We start from the raw sequence: 12,219 nt of genomic DNA on the forward strand, positions 1-12,219 counted from the left end.
TCTAACTTAGAAGAAAGAGAGAAAAGGCACTTGTTAATTATGATGTTTAAAATATTCAATAACAATTGTCCGACGTATCTCCAGGATTATTTTCATAGAACCTCAGAAGTTCACAATTATAATTTGAGGGGTTCGAACTATGACTTCCTATTACCGCTACATAAAACGAATTTTCTTGAACGTTCTTTCTCTTATCGAGGTGCAAATGCTTGGAACCAACAGTCAAATCAAATACGTGAGATAAGGGATCTTGCAAGCTTTAAACGTGCGATATCCTAGGACACATTTTAAATCGCTAGGGCACATTTTTTACATGGCTTGTTCGTATTATTACATAGTAAACTAGTTATAGCTGTCGCTACAGTGCCAACGAGCCAAGCTTGCGTGATCTGGCGCCTGGCGGCTGCAAACATCACGCGGCGTACTCGTGCTTAACTCTCATTGATTATCGCTACGGTCAACATTTCATCGCTTTGGTCTACATTACAGCTTTTGGTCTACATTACACTCAAATTTGAAGCGCTTCTGAGATTTCGTCCGCCTAAAAATCTTCTCGCGGCTCTATAAGCTGCCGCCACGCCAGGCCTGACTCGTTGGCAATTATGTTGGTTGCTAACTAGTTATAGCTGTCGCTAAAGTGCCAACGAGCCAAGCTTGCGTGATCTGGCGCCTGGCGGCTGCAAACATCACGCGGCGTACTCGTGCTTAACTCTCATTGGTTATCGCTACGGTCAACATTTCATCGCTTTGGTCTACATTACAGCTTTTGGTCTACATTACACTCAAATTTGAAGCGCTTCTGAGATTTCGTCCGCCTAAAAATCTTCTCGCGGCTCTATAAGCTGCCGCCTCGCCAGGCCTGACTCGTTGGCAATTATGTTGGCTGCTAACTAGTTATAGCTGTCGCTAAAGTGCCAACGAGCCAAGCTTGCGTGATCTGGCGCCTGGCGGCTGCAAACATCACGCGGCGTACTCGTGCTTAACTCTCATTGGTTATCGCTACGGTCAACATTTCATCGCTTTGGTCTACATTACAGCTTTTGGTCTACATTACACTCAAATTTGAAGCGCTTCTGAGATTTCGTCCGCCTAAAAATCTTCTCCCGGCTCTATAAGCTGCCGCCTCGCCAGGCCTTCTGTCTTCAGAAGGCCTGACTCGTTGGCAATTATTACTATTGTTTAAATTTCTTTGACATTAAATAATATTTAGCGCTAAGTTATACCTAGTTTATTAGTCGTTTTAACATTTATATCTTGTAATTCTTGTAATTTTTTAGCTGTCGGAAACAAGATAATTAGTATTGATTTAACTAATGTTGATGTTATGATTGCGAGATATCTGTCCGGAAATCGAGCGTTACTTTTCTGTCTGCTCCGATAAATAAGTTTGTTTATCTTTTGCGTGAAAGATCTTTATAGCCAATCAGCTTACGTGTGATCAAGGTGCGTCCATGAGATAAGGGAACAATTGATTGTAGTTCTAGTCGGTTATAGACCTAACCTTGTTGTGTACGCGAGAAGATCTGAGAGAATTATAATCTGAAAAAAAAAGTGACAGTGTGGGTTCCTCACTTATTCCCCACATAGCATTTATATTTTGTAATTCTTACACGGCATGTCTGAAAACCAGCTTGCTGAGCCATTTACCGTGTTTTAAATAAAGTTGATTGATCGATTGATTGATTGATTGATATTTTGGAGTTTTGTCATAGTGTATTGTGGCAATATTATTATTTGGTGTGGTTTTATTAAGTGGTGTGGTTTTGTCATTATGTGGTGAGGTTTTGTCATTATGTGACGAGATCTGCTGGTTACCTGTTATGTTTCCATGATGATGTGTTGAGGTCTTTTTTAACGTGCTGTGTTTATAATCACGTAAGGGGCAAAACTCGATGTCATAAAAGAACCTCACCACTTAAAATATAAACTCAGCACGTCATGATGGAAACACAACACGTAACCATCAAACCTCGTCACATAATGACAAAACCACACCACCTAATGCCAAAACCACACCACAAGACTAAACTTTAAGACCAAAAAAATAAAGAATACTTAAGGAAGTTATGGCTTTCCATACACCCCACTTCTCATGTGAATGCGATCAAGAAAAAAAAGAGAGAGATTGGTTACCCCTCCAAGGCGGGGTACCTCACTTTCCCGGGGATTCCCCACCTCCATGCGAACAGGCCCTTACTCACTTGTGTAGAGAAATTCATGCGATTGGTCAAAACGGCTATTGAATATGGATGTATTTTAATAGTATTGAAAACCTCTTATCTCTCCCATCGGCTTCCTCACGTAATTCATCACGCCCTAATACTTCCTGGGCACGTACAAACTCTTCCCTTTTTGACTCAGTCATGTGCAGCAGAGTAGCCGGTGGTAAAGGCATCTAATTACTGTTTACTCGGAAGCCTGCTCCACATACGAAACCAAACCTCTGGTGAACCGTTGTTAGATTACGCCCACGACGCAGGCTAGAAATCTGTGGAGATAAGTCAAACAACATGTTACGAGGACAGATTGCGTAACGGAGTTGTCTCACAGATCCGTAGCTTGCCTTTTCCAAGCACACAGCACAAACGTAAGGGCGGAGCGCACACCTCGAATCGAAAATTTCGAGTTTGAGTGCGTGTAGGTAATTTCAATTGGAATTACGATAGTTTTTTTTTTTTTTTTTTTTGGTGTGTGCGAGTACGAAAAGGCAATTTTTAACTATTATAGCGTCACAGAAATCGTACTAGTCGTTTTTTTATTACCATGCATGGACATAAGAAGGCCCTAATAACAAATAGGCGAACAAGTTACTGCTTAGCTGAAGGTCAGTAATAAAACGTTGCCTCCTCAAAAACGATTGTTAAAACTGTGACCCGCTTATTTTGTAAAGATTATCCGTTAATATGATTGCAGCCGAAACCAGAACAAAAAACATTGAAATTGAGCGTTGGCGCAGTGGTGAAAGCACCTCTTGTCAACAATGAAGCAGCGTGACTACATCTGTTCTTGAAGTCGTCGCCCGATATAAACCGTCATTGTGGTTCTTATTTTCAATTAATATTTGCAAAGTCTCGTGCCTTGTTCCTTTTGAAACTACAGACTAATGTCTTCTGATGTTGAATGTGTGTTTTTTTTTTTTAACTTGCGGTGGGCTCTAATGTAGACCCGTGTATCATATCCGACTTTTAAAGCGGTATAAAGTATTCATTGCCAAGTGTCATCTCTCCAAATCCCACCATATTATTCTTATCGTGACGGTTGCGATATCAATTTTACCGATCTTTTCAGCCATAAATTAAAACGAACACCTATCGAATGCTAATTCTGCTACAGAAATATTGCTTCATACTAGATATTGTGGACGGGAAGTAATTGATGGCGTAAAACAGGACACCCACACGACAGGAAAAACGACATTTTGAAGGGAAAAACGTGCGCTGGTTTTTAGGCATCCACATCCTTTAAAATTCATTCATTATTCAGACAGGGTGATGTCGGTCTTTTTCGTAAAATGTTTATTATTATTAATATTATTCTCAATATTACAGACAAATCGGTTAACTGATTCAAATCGATGGCTTTGTGACCAAGAACCAGAAACACCGAAGAAATTTGGCTCACTGCAATTTCTTTCACCAAGTTCTTTGATGTTCAGTCAAAATATTCGGCCACAGCGATTGCTGTGCTAATTTCAAAATATTCAAACCTTACAAATCTGTTTTGTACTTTGATTTCTTGACTTTAATTATTTTTAATGAATCATATCGTTACGCTGTGAATGGCTCGGTGAAAGAATCAATAATGAAAATCAGTGCTCATAGCGCTGTGACAAGTTAATGAGATTGCTCAGTTACATTCTATTGTTTGGTTAAGGCGGTTTAAAGCTCAATTGCTTGATTCCAAAGCCACACATGACTCGCTCACCGAAGCTGGCGTATTCAGTTCTACACCATTCAGACGCTGGACGGGTAGGAACTACGAGCTTGCTCACCGCCAGGGCGTAATCAGATACCGGTCGCAAACACTAAAATCATTGAAACGTGAAAAATACTTGACAGTGTTATTGATTGCCCGACATAAACATGCCAGGCTTTGTTGGAAACAACACAATCGAGAGTTCAGAGACGAACTCTACAACGCAAAGCCCTACAGACATGGGTCTTGGGTATCCCTTGCCTTTAGTTATTGGATATGTTATTCTTTACGTCGTGTTTTTCACGCTGGCTTTCTTTGGCAACATCATGGCACTTCTGACCTGCTTCAAGAAGTACAAATCTTCGCAATCTATTCTCCTTTGCTATATAGCGAGTTTGGCGGCCGCAGATCTATTATTCGCTATTCTATCGACCTTCGATTTCGCTTACTTCTTCCTAGGCAATTGGCCAGGGGGCGAACCTATGTGCAAAATTCAGGGAACTTTCATCGAGATTTCTTATACAGCGTCAATATTAACTTTGGTGGCAATTAGCAATGAACGCTCACGTTCTGTCGTGTCAACCTCTTTGGCAAGAAATCGTGGCATTTCGCAGCGAACCATTTTCATCAAAATACTCTGGATTGTGACTCTTGTGGTTTGCGCGCCTCTGTTCTACGGCTACACGACCGAAGAGAAAGAAGGCAATCAACTTTGTGTCAACACCAATTGGGGTGACATTGGTCGACAAACGTACTACACTCTCCAAGCCGTGCTAATATTTATTTGTCCTCTAATTTTTATGGTCTGGGCGCACACCAAGATTCTGCGCGTTCTGAACTCGCACATCAAGAACAGCGCTGGCGTAGGAACTGTGGAAACGAAACAACGCAAAGTCACCAAGATGTTAGCTGTCGTAACTCTCGTATTTTTCTGCTGTTGGTCGCCCTTCATAGTTGTGCGCGCATTTCGCTATTTTTATGTTTACGAAGGGAACGAAGTGTGGAGACTGACTCAGTTAATTATCTTTGGGAATTCCGCAGTCAACCCTATTTTATACTGTTTCTACAGCGCCCAGTTTAGAAAATCTTTTAAAGAGATCATACGGTGCAACTTTACTTTTGAATCGGTGCGACGGAAGAGCCGAGGTGGATCACATTCTACGTTTGCTTTGCACGATATGAAGAACAAAAGTACAAAGAGAATGGTCGAAGTAGATGACCTTAATAACCCTGCATTAAATAGCTCGACATCTGCATTTCCATAGGAAGAGAAGATCATAGCTCAAGAGGGGCACGAACCAATATTTCGCCTTAAGAACAGTTTGTATTTCCAATAGCAATAAAGCTTTCTTGAAATCATCATGTTTCTGACAAAAATCTTAATATAGAGCTGCGGTCAAAGTCTGTTTGGTTAGGTCTGAAAATGGCTACAAGTTATCGGCTACAATAGTTTATTCTAGGAAGAGACGTCCGTCCCTTGCCTTAAGGTTTACATTTTATTAGCAAGGTTTAATATCACGTAGTGTTAAATATCAACTCATTTACCCTCAGTTCGTATGATTCACCTTTTAAAAAAACAAGTTGTAAACAGTTCAAATTATAACACCCTTAGGCTAAAAGCTGGATTAATTAAGCTGCGAGCAAACATAAAAAGAGAATCCCCGTCAGCTCAAATTGTTTTTTTCTTCAAGAGAGTAGCCCTTTCCTAAATAGCTAAAGTTTCCTTAGTCATAGTTTCCGGCTTCATTCATTAACATGTAAATTGATAAATATAAAGGTGATGAGATGAGCTTATTGTTCTTTTTGAGCTGATCAAACAATGATCGAGTATTTTTGCTTTAGTTACCATTCTAGGATACCATTGAAATTGCTCATGCTAAGGAAATTGGAAGACCATTTTAGCTGCAAAACAATTGGAGACTTCGATATGGGCGTGCATGAGAATTCTTTTTTACAGTTGTTTACCTTTGCTCTACTTTTCATGCTCTAGAATGGAAGACTTAGTCATCAAATTAAAAACTTCTCTTCGTAAATTAAATCCGGCGATTTCTGTAATGTAAACAATATTTCCAGAATAGCAAGCACTTGTAGAGAGATTTTTATGTTCCATTTTTTAAGCAGTAGGTTATGCGTGTGAAAATTTGTAATGTGTTTTCAGAGGACAAAATTGTTTTTTTCTGTAATAACTCTCGCCCCATGCAGTAACGACATGCAAGAAAACGGATGGTCGATAGCATCTGCAGTTTAATTGAATAATCTTGACTGGCTTTGTAGGGAAGCAAAATAGAGTCTCCTAATAGTTTTTGGGAAAAGGTGAAACCTTCCATTCGAAGGTTAGCTTGTTATGTCCTTGCCAAATAATCCCTACAGATATTCAACGCTTAGCAACGAACTGAAAGTTGTAGAAGTTTCCTCTAATGGCATATCCTCTAATGATCATTTTAATTTAAAATATAGCCTTCGAGAGTGTCGCTTAAAAACAGAATTGATGTTCACCCAAGCTTTTGACAAATGTGACCGAACAAGAACCAAATCCTCATGGAAAATGCATTAAACCAGTTCATTTGCCGAAATGTGTCTATTTTTCTTGGCCCGCACAGCAAGCCGTTTTTTAAGTCTTTTAAGAATCTCATTTAGTATGTCAGTGCTGCTGACAATTGACTGTCACATTTCATCAGAAAATCATGAAAAAACGAAATGATGCCCTTTTGGTTTCAGAGGTTAGCAGTTGAGCATATACACGACCACACTCGAGGCGACTCGAGGCCCACTATATTTATATTTTCAGCAAACAATAGCAGGTTTCGAGAGCTGCTACATCACTCAATATTTTGAGCGGAATATAATCATGCGGCAGGCATTTTAGCACATTATTTTTGTGGTACTCTGCATAATCATGCATAATAACAACGTGAAATCCCAAAACCTTGAGGTTTTGACGATTGTCCCTAGCACAGCGTTTATTACCCTAGCGCTAGGGTAACCCTAGCTGCCTTGTAAACACGCCGTTAGTGGGTCGGGTATTCTGCAATGGCTCCCATTTTCGTTGAAAGCCAGAAGACCCAGATGCACATCACGACGAACTAGTGCTGCAGCACGCTCTGCGTGCGCAGATAGACAGAATAGGGACTTTACAAACAAAACGAAACGTCGCCTCGAGGTTCTCGAGGTTATTCCATTCCGTTGACGTCGTATAATTTGCGCGAAGTGGTATGAGCGGTGTCAGAGTAACCAAGACATTTTTGTATGCTCAAGTTACTCGCCTACCCGGGACAACTTTTGAGCGGTTTCCATTGTGTTTGCGATACTGGCAGTTACCAAGCACGCAAAGTTGTCCCGGGTGGTAAGGTAACCCTACCTGTGAAATTTTGCTTGTAAACGCGGGCTATCTTTGATCCTCCTGCTAGGTAGAGTAACCCTACTGCTAAGGCTTACCCCGTTTATCAATAAAGGGCAAAATTACTGAGCGCTGATTGGCTGAGACAGAGGGCATTTTTTCTTAATCGAGGGCATTTTTGGTAATCGAGTGCAGTTTTGGTAATCAAGAGAGGGCTTGCCCTTTATTGATAAATTTGATCCAATTTTCCAAAACACTCGTGCAATTAATTCTTAATAGTACTCGGCCTCATGTGATTACCTATACAAACAGGGCCTAAATGTCCTACTTAAGAAACTGCCACCGCAGTCCCGCAGTCGTGTGTAATCGTTCTATGTGTCTAATCGCACAATAAATGAACTGGCACCGCGGTCCGCAGTCCCGTAGTCGATGAATGAAAATTGTTAAAGGCGAAGACGATCTCGTGAAAAGTGTTGCCAACCGAACCGCAAAATGAAAGCTAAAATTTACAAGAGTGCTTAGGCCTAATCACTGAAACGAGCGCTTAGGCTCAATCAGTAAACGAGTGCTTTCTTCTTCACATGATCTTGTGAAAAGTGTTTTTTGACCGAACTGCAAAATGAAAGCTAAGGAGCGATTGCAGAATACCCGGCTTAGGAACAGAGTTGTTTATATGAATATCATTTTCTCTACCAGCTTTTTAAGTAAGACATTCGGACCAATCTGAATTTCCCGTTGCTGGTGCAACGGGAAACGCTGAACGCATCGGTTACAGCAATTTTTTCTCTCCTCTCCCCAAGCCTCCCTCGGTCATTTTAATTGTTTACGTGACAACCACGACTGCCTCAGAAAAACGGGCCGCTCGACTGATTTTTGAAGTCTAAAGTCGCGCTGATGTAAAACTCATTCCATCAGCTGCGTTTGAATCGGCCCTTGGTCGGCCCTTGGTCGGCCCTTGGTCGGCCCTTGGTCGGCCCTTGGTCGGCCCTTGATCGGCCCTTGGTCGGCCCAAATTGACATACCCAATTTGTATCTTTGTCACACTTAAACGCACAAACTGACAAATTGTGTTCTTTTATCCTATTTCCAGAACTCTTCATTTAAACGACCAGCATTACGTTTATCAACGAAAAGATCTCCAAAGCTAAAAGTTAGGACTTGCTGCAGACTTCAAATATAATTTCAAAATAAGACTGGCCACTGATTGACACTGAAAACACGAATTCAAAGTGGACAAAAATAAAGGTAAGTGTGAGCCATTGGGTGATTCCATTAAGCCAAAATTTCCGGAAATTTCCGGGAATTTCGGGTTGAAGTCAAATGGAAAGTTCCGTTTCGGCTCGATCCGACCTTTGACCGGTCGATCCGGTCCGACCGAGACGTGCCGTTCTATTTACAAAAATTCTCGTTTCCAGTCCAACTTACGGTAACGTTAATGGAGCGCTTCGGTCAGGTTAGAAAATTAAGTTTTGATGATAAAATGTCGTTCCATTTTTCCTTGGTTAGTTCCACTGGTCTCCGACCTGATGGTCAGGCATATTGGGAAGAACCCTTTGTAACTAGCGATTTCTATGATTTATGTTTACACTCTAGCCATTAGAAACTAAAGTGATTGATCTTCTATTCAAAAGAAGGAAGTTTTTTTACGAGCGCTTACTCTTTTAATAACATGGGTGTCAAATTACTTCTTATTTTTGGCGTGAAGTTTCAGCGTTACTTTATGAAAATGACAATGTTGCCATGGCAACTTTCCTACACTGGCAAAATGGCGTCTTAAGAACGTAATTTGTCACCCAAGATATTAATAGCTAATCAAGTATACCATTACGGAGTAATTTCACGCGCGTTTTGTCCAAAATCATAACTTCCCAAGCTATTTCACTCATCACCATGTGATTATCCATGCAAATTAAACAAAATTACTGGACGCAAAAATTAAGCACTTATAGGGAACATTTGTATTCTAGCGAAAACGCGACAGCGACAACTTTATGTTCCTAATTTCACTTGTCACCATTTGGTTCTCGCTACAAATTAACAAAATTACAGGACGCAAAAAATAAGCACCTTTAGGGAACATTTGTATTAGCCAAATAGGCGACAGGTGGGCTGGAAAATGAGCGACAAAGCGACATCAGAACCTCCCTTGGAAGGCCTCACATGAACATGCCAGGCTTTGTTAGAAACAACACAATCGAGAGTTCAGAGACGAACTCTACAACGCAAAGCCCTACAGACATGGGTCTTGGGTATCCCTTGCTTTTAATCATCGGATTTGTTATTCTCTACGTCGTGTTTTTCACGCTGGCTTTCTTTGGCAACATCATGGCACTTCTGACCTGCTTCAAGAAGTACAGATCTTCCCAATCTATTCTCCTTTGCTATATAGCGAGTTTAGCGGCCGCCGATCTGTTATTCGCTATGCTATCGACCTTCGATTTTGCTTACTTCTTTCTAGGCGATTGGCCCGGGGGCAAACCCATGTGCAAAATTCAGGGAACTTTCATCGAGATTTCTTACACCGCTTCAATATTAACTTTGGTGGCAATTAGCAATGAACGCTCACGTTCTGCTACGTCAACCTCTCTGGCAAGAAATCGTGACATTTCGCAGCGAACCATTTTCATCAAAATACTGTGGATTGTGACCTTTATAGTTTGCGCGCCTCTGTTCTACGGCTACACGACCGAAGAGAAAGAAGGCAATCAACTTTGTGTCAACACCAACTGGGGTGACATTGGTCGACAAACGTACTACATTCTCCAAGCCGTGCTAATATTTATTTGTCCTCTAATTTTCATGGTCTGGGCGCACACCAAGATTCTGCGCGGTCTGAACTCGCACATCAACAACAGCGCTGGCGTAGGAACTGTGGAAACGAAACAACGCAAAGTCATCAAGATGTTAGCTGTCGTAACTCTCGTATTTTTCTGCTGTTGGTCGCCCTTCATAGTTGTGCGCGCACTTCGCCATTTTTATGTTTACGAAGGGAAAGAAGTGTGGAGACTGACGGAGTTAATTATCTTTGGGAATTCCGCAGTCAACCCTATTTTATACTGTTTCTACAGCGCCCAGTTTCGAAAATCTTTTAAAGAGATCATACGGCGCGGTGCAACTTTTCTTTTGAATCGGTGCGACGCAAGAGCCCAGGTGGATAACACGTTTGCTTTGCACGATATGAAGAACAAAAGTACAAAGAGAATGGTCGAAGTATATCACGTAAAGAGGGGCACGAACTAATATTTCTAAGAACCAGTAGCAATAAACTTTGAAGTCATTATGTTCCTGACAAAATTCTTTACATAGAGCTGCGGTCAAAGTCTGTTTAGGTCTGAAAATGGCGACCAATTATCGGCTAGTTTAGTCAGATAAGAGGCGTCTATCCCTTGTCTTTAGGTTTTCATTTCTTGGCAAAGTTTAATATCACATAGCGTTAAATATCAACCCGGTTACTTTCTGTTTCTCTCTATGATTCGCCTCTTGAAAAAACAAGCTGTAAACAGTTCAAATTATACCACACCCTTAGTTTAAAAAGTAGCTGCTATTTCGAAAAAAAGTAGAAGCTTCATTAATTAAGCTATGAACAAACATGAAAAGAGAATCCCCGTCAGCTCAAATTGTTTTTTTTTTTTCCAAGAGCTTAGCCCTTTCCTAGAAAGCGAAAACTTTCCTTAGTCATAATTTCCGGCTGTCATTTATTAACATGCAAATTGATAAATATAAAGATGATGAGATGAGCTTATTGTTCTTTTTGAGCTGATCAAACAATGATCGAGTATGTTTTCTTTAATTTCTATTCGAAGATACCATCGAAATAGCTCTTTTTCGAAATGAAACCTCAATTTTTGCACGCCAACCGACGCAAGCACGAAATTGAGGCTCATGTGGGCAAGTCGAGGAAGACGTCGAAGAACACAAACATCACAGCTGCCTTTGGACAAAAAGGAATGATGTGGCATTTTTGTGCAGTGTACGGATGTAACAACAATACTCGAGAGAAGGTTGCTTGTGTGAGAGGATGCTAGCAAAATGTTTCTGCTCTTATTTGTGGCCATCCTCCGAAGCGTCCTAATTTTATACTGTGAACGTACAATTCCATCCATTTCCATCGGAGAAGACTTTAAGGAAAGCCTGGTTTTTAGTCTTGAAGAGAAAAAATTTGAAACTAAAGGACATATCGAGAAACAACCGTGTTTGTTCAATACATTTCGGTTTAGGCTTGGGATACAGCAAAGCTGTAAGGCCTCTCGAAACAGGCAGACTCAGTCGACCCTTTCCAAGTGTATGAAGAAGTCTCGGTGCCTGAAGAGATTACAAAACCATCAACCGAAACACTCCAACGTGTCAGAAAAAGAAATGAGTGAGAATTGCGGTGGTGGTGGTGATCAAGCCTTCATCTCTTTAGACGGTAATTCTAGCTGAATATAATTACTGTTCCTCGAACTGTTCAGTTGGTTCAAAAACGTAAGGCCTTGACAAACTCACTGAAAGGATCAATCAAAGCGAAGAGACACTTCAAAACAAGGAGAAATTGAGAAGAAAGTTATTTATGGTGCAAGTCTTAAAGGATGACAAGAGTGTCAGGTTTTACACAGAGTTGCCCTCTCGCAGTTTAGAGCTCGACTTATTTGCCTTTCTTGAACCTGTTGCTCGGTCCATGAGGTACTGGCATGGACCAAGCAGTTTCAGAAATGTAAGGGGTCTGTCATTTATTAGGGGACACCTACTCCAAAGAGTCGACGAACACGGAGGAAAGACCGCCATCGGCGAGCACCTGCGGACGCATGGCAGTGACAATTCCAGCCTTTCGAGACTTTTCAGTATTTTAAGGAAGTGCAAAACTAAGTGGGACAGCCTTATGTTTGAGATGCTGTCCATAAGGGACTTAAAGCCTTCTTCAAACAAACAAAGACACCATTACCTCAAAGCTGTTTTAAAAAAAATATATATAATTATATATATAAAAG

The 12,219-nt window shown here is 40.9% G+C and overlaps 2 protein-coding genes and 1 long non-coding RNA gene across 4 annotated transcripts in view; all 3 read left to right on the forward strand.

Moving 5' to 3' along the window:
• LOC138012498 (uncharacterized) overlaps positions 1 to 12,219 on the forward strand; it is a 49,009-nt gene that overhangs the window by 11,524 nt on the left and 25,266 nt on the right. The window contains exons 2-3 of one of the 2 annotated variants that reach the window (XR_011125046.1): positions 8,343 to 8,497; positions 11,056 to 12,219. The exon at positions 11,056 to 12,219 is cut by the window's right edge and continues 830 nt beyond it. This is a non-coding gene — a long non-coding RNA (uncharacterized lncRNA). The remainder of the gene's footprint in view (positions 1 to 8,342; positions 8,498 to 11,055) is intronic. The other variant, XR_011125047.1, reaches the window with a different exon arrangement.
• Positions 2,355 to 6,440, forward strand: LOC138012644 (galanin receptor 2b-like). Its single transcript, XM_068859471.1, has one exon. It carries the CDS (start codon positions 4,083 to 4,085, stop codon positions 5,178 to 5,180), a length of 1,098 nt encoding a protein of 365 aa, XP_068715572.1. The 5' UTR covers positions 2,355 to 4,082; the 3' UTR covers positions 5,181 to 6,440.
• On the forward strand, positions 9,388 to 11,070 carry LOC138012495 (type-2 angiotensin II receptor-like). The gene has a single exon (XM_068859280.1). The coding sequence runs from the start codon at positions 9,413 to 9,415 to the stop codon at positions 10,490 to 10,492; it is 1,080 nt and encodes a 359-aa protein (XP_068715381.1). The 5' UTR covers positions 9,388 to 9,412; the 3' UTR covers positions 10,493 to 11,070.

This window comes from Montipora foliosa, chromosome 8 (assembly GCF_036669935.1).
Source record: "Montipora foliosa isolate CH-2021 chromosome 8, ASM3666993v2, whole genome shotgun sequence".
In the NCBI taxonomy this organism is placed as follows: domain Eukaryota; kingdom Metazoa; phylum Cnidaria; class Anthozoa; order Scleractinia; family Acroporidae; genus Montipora; species Montipora foliosa.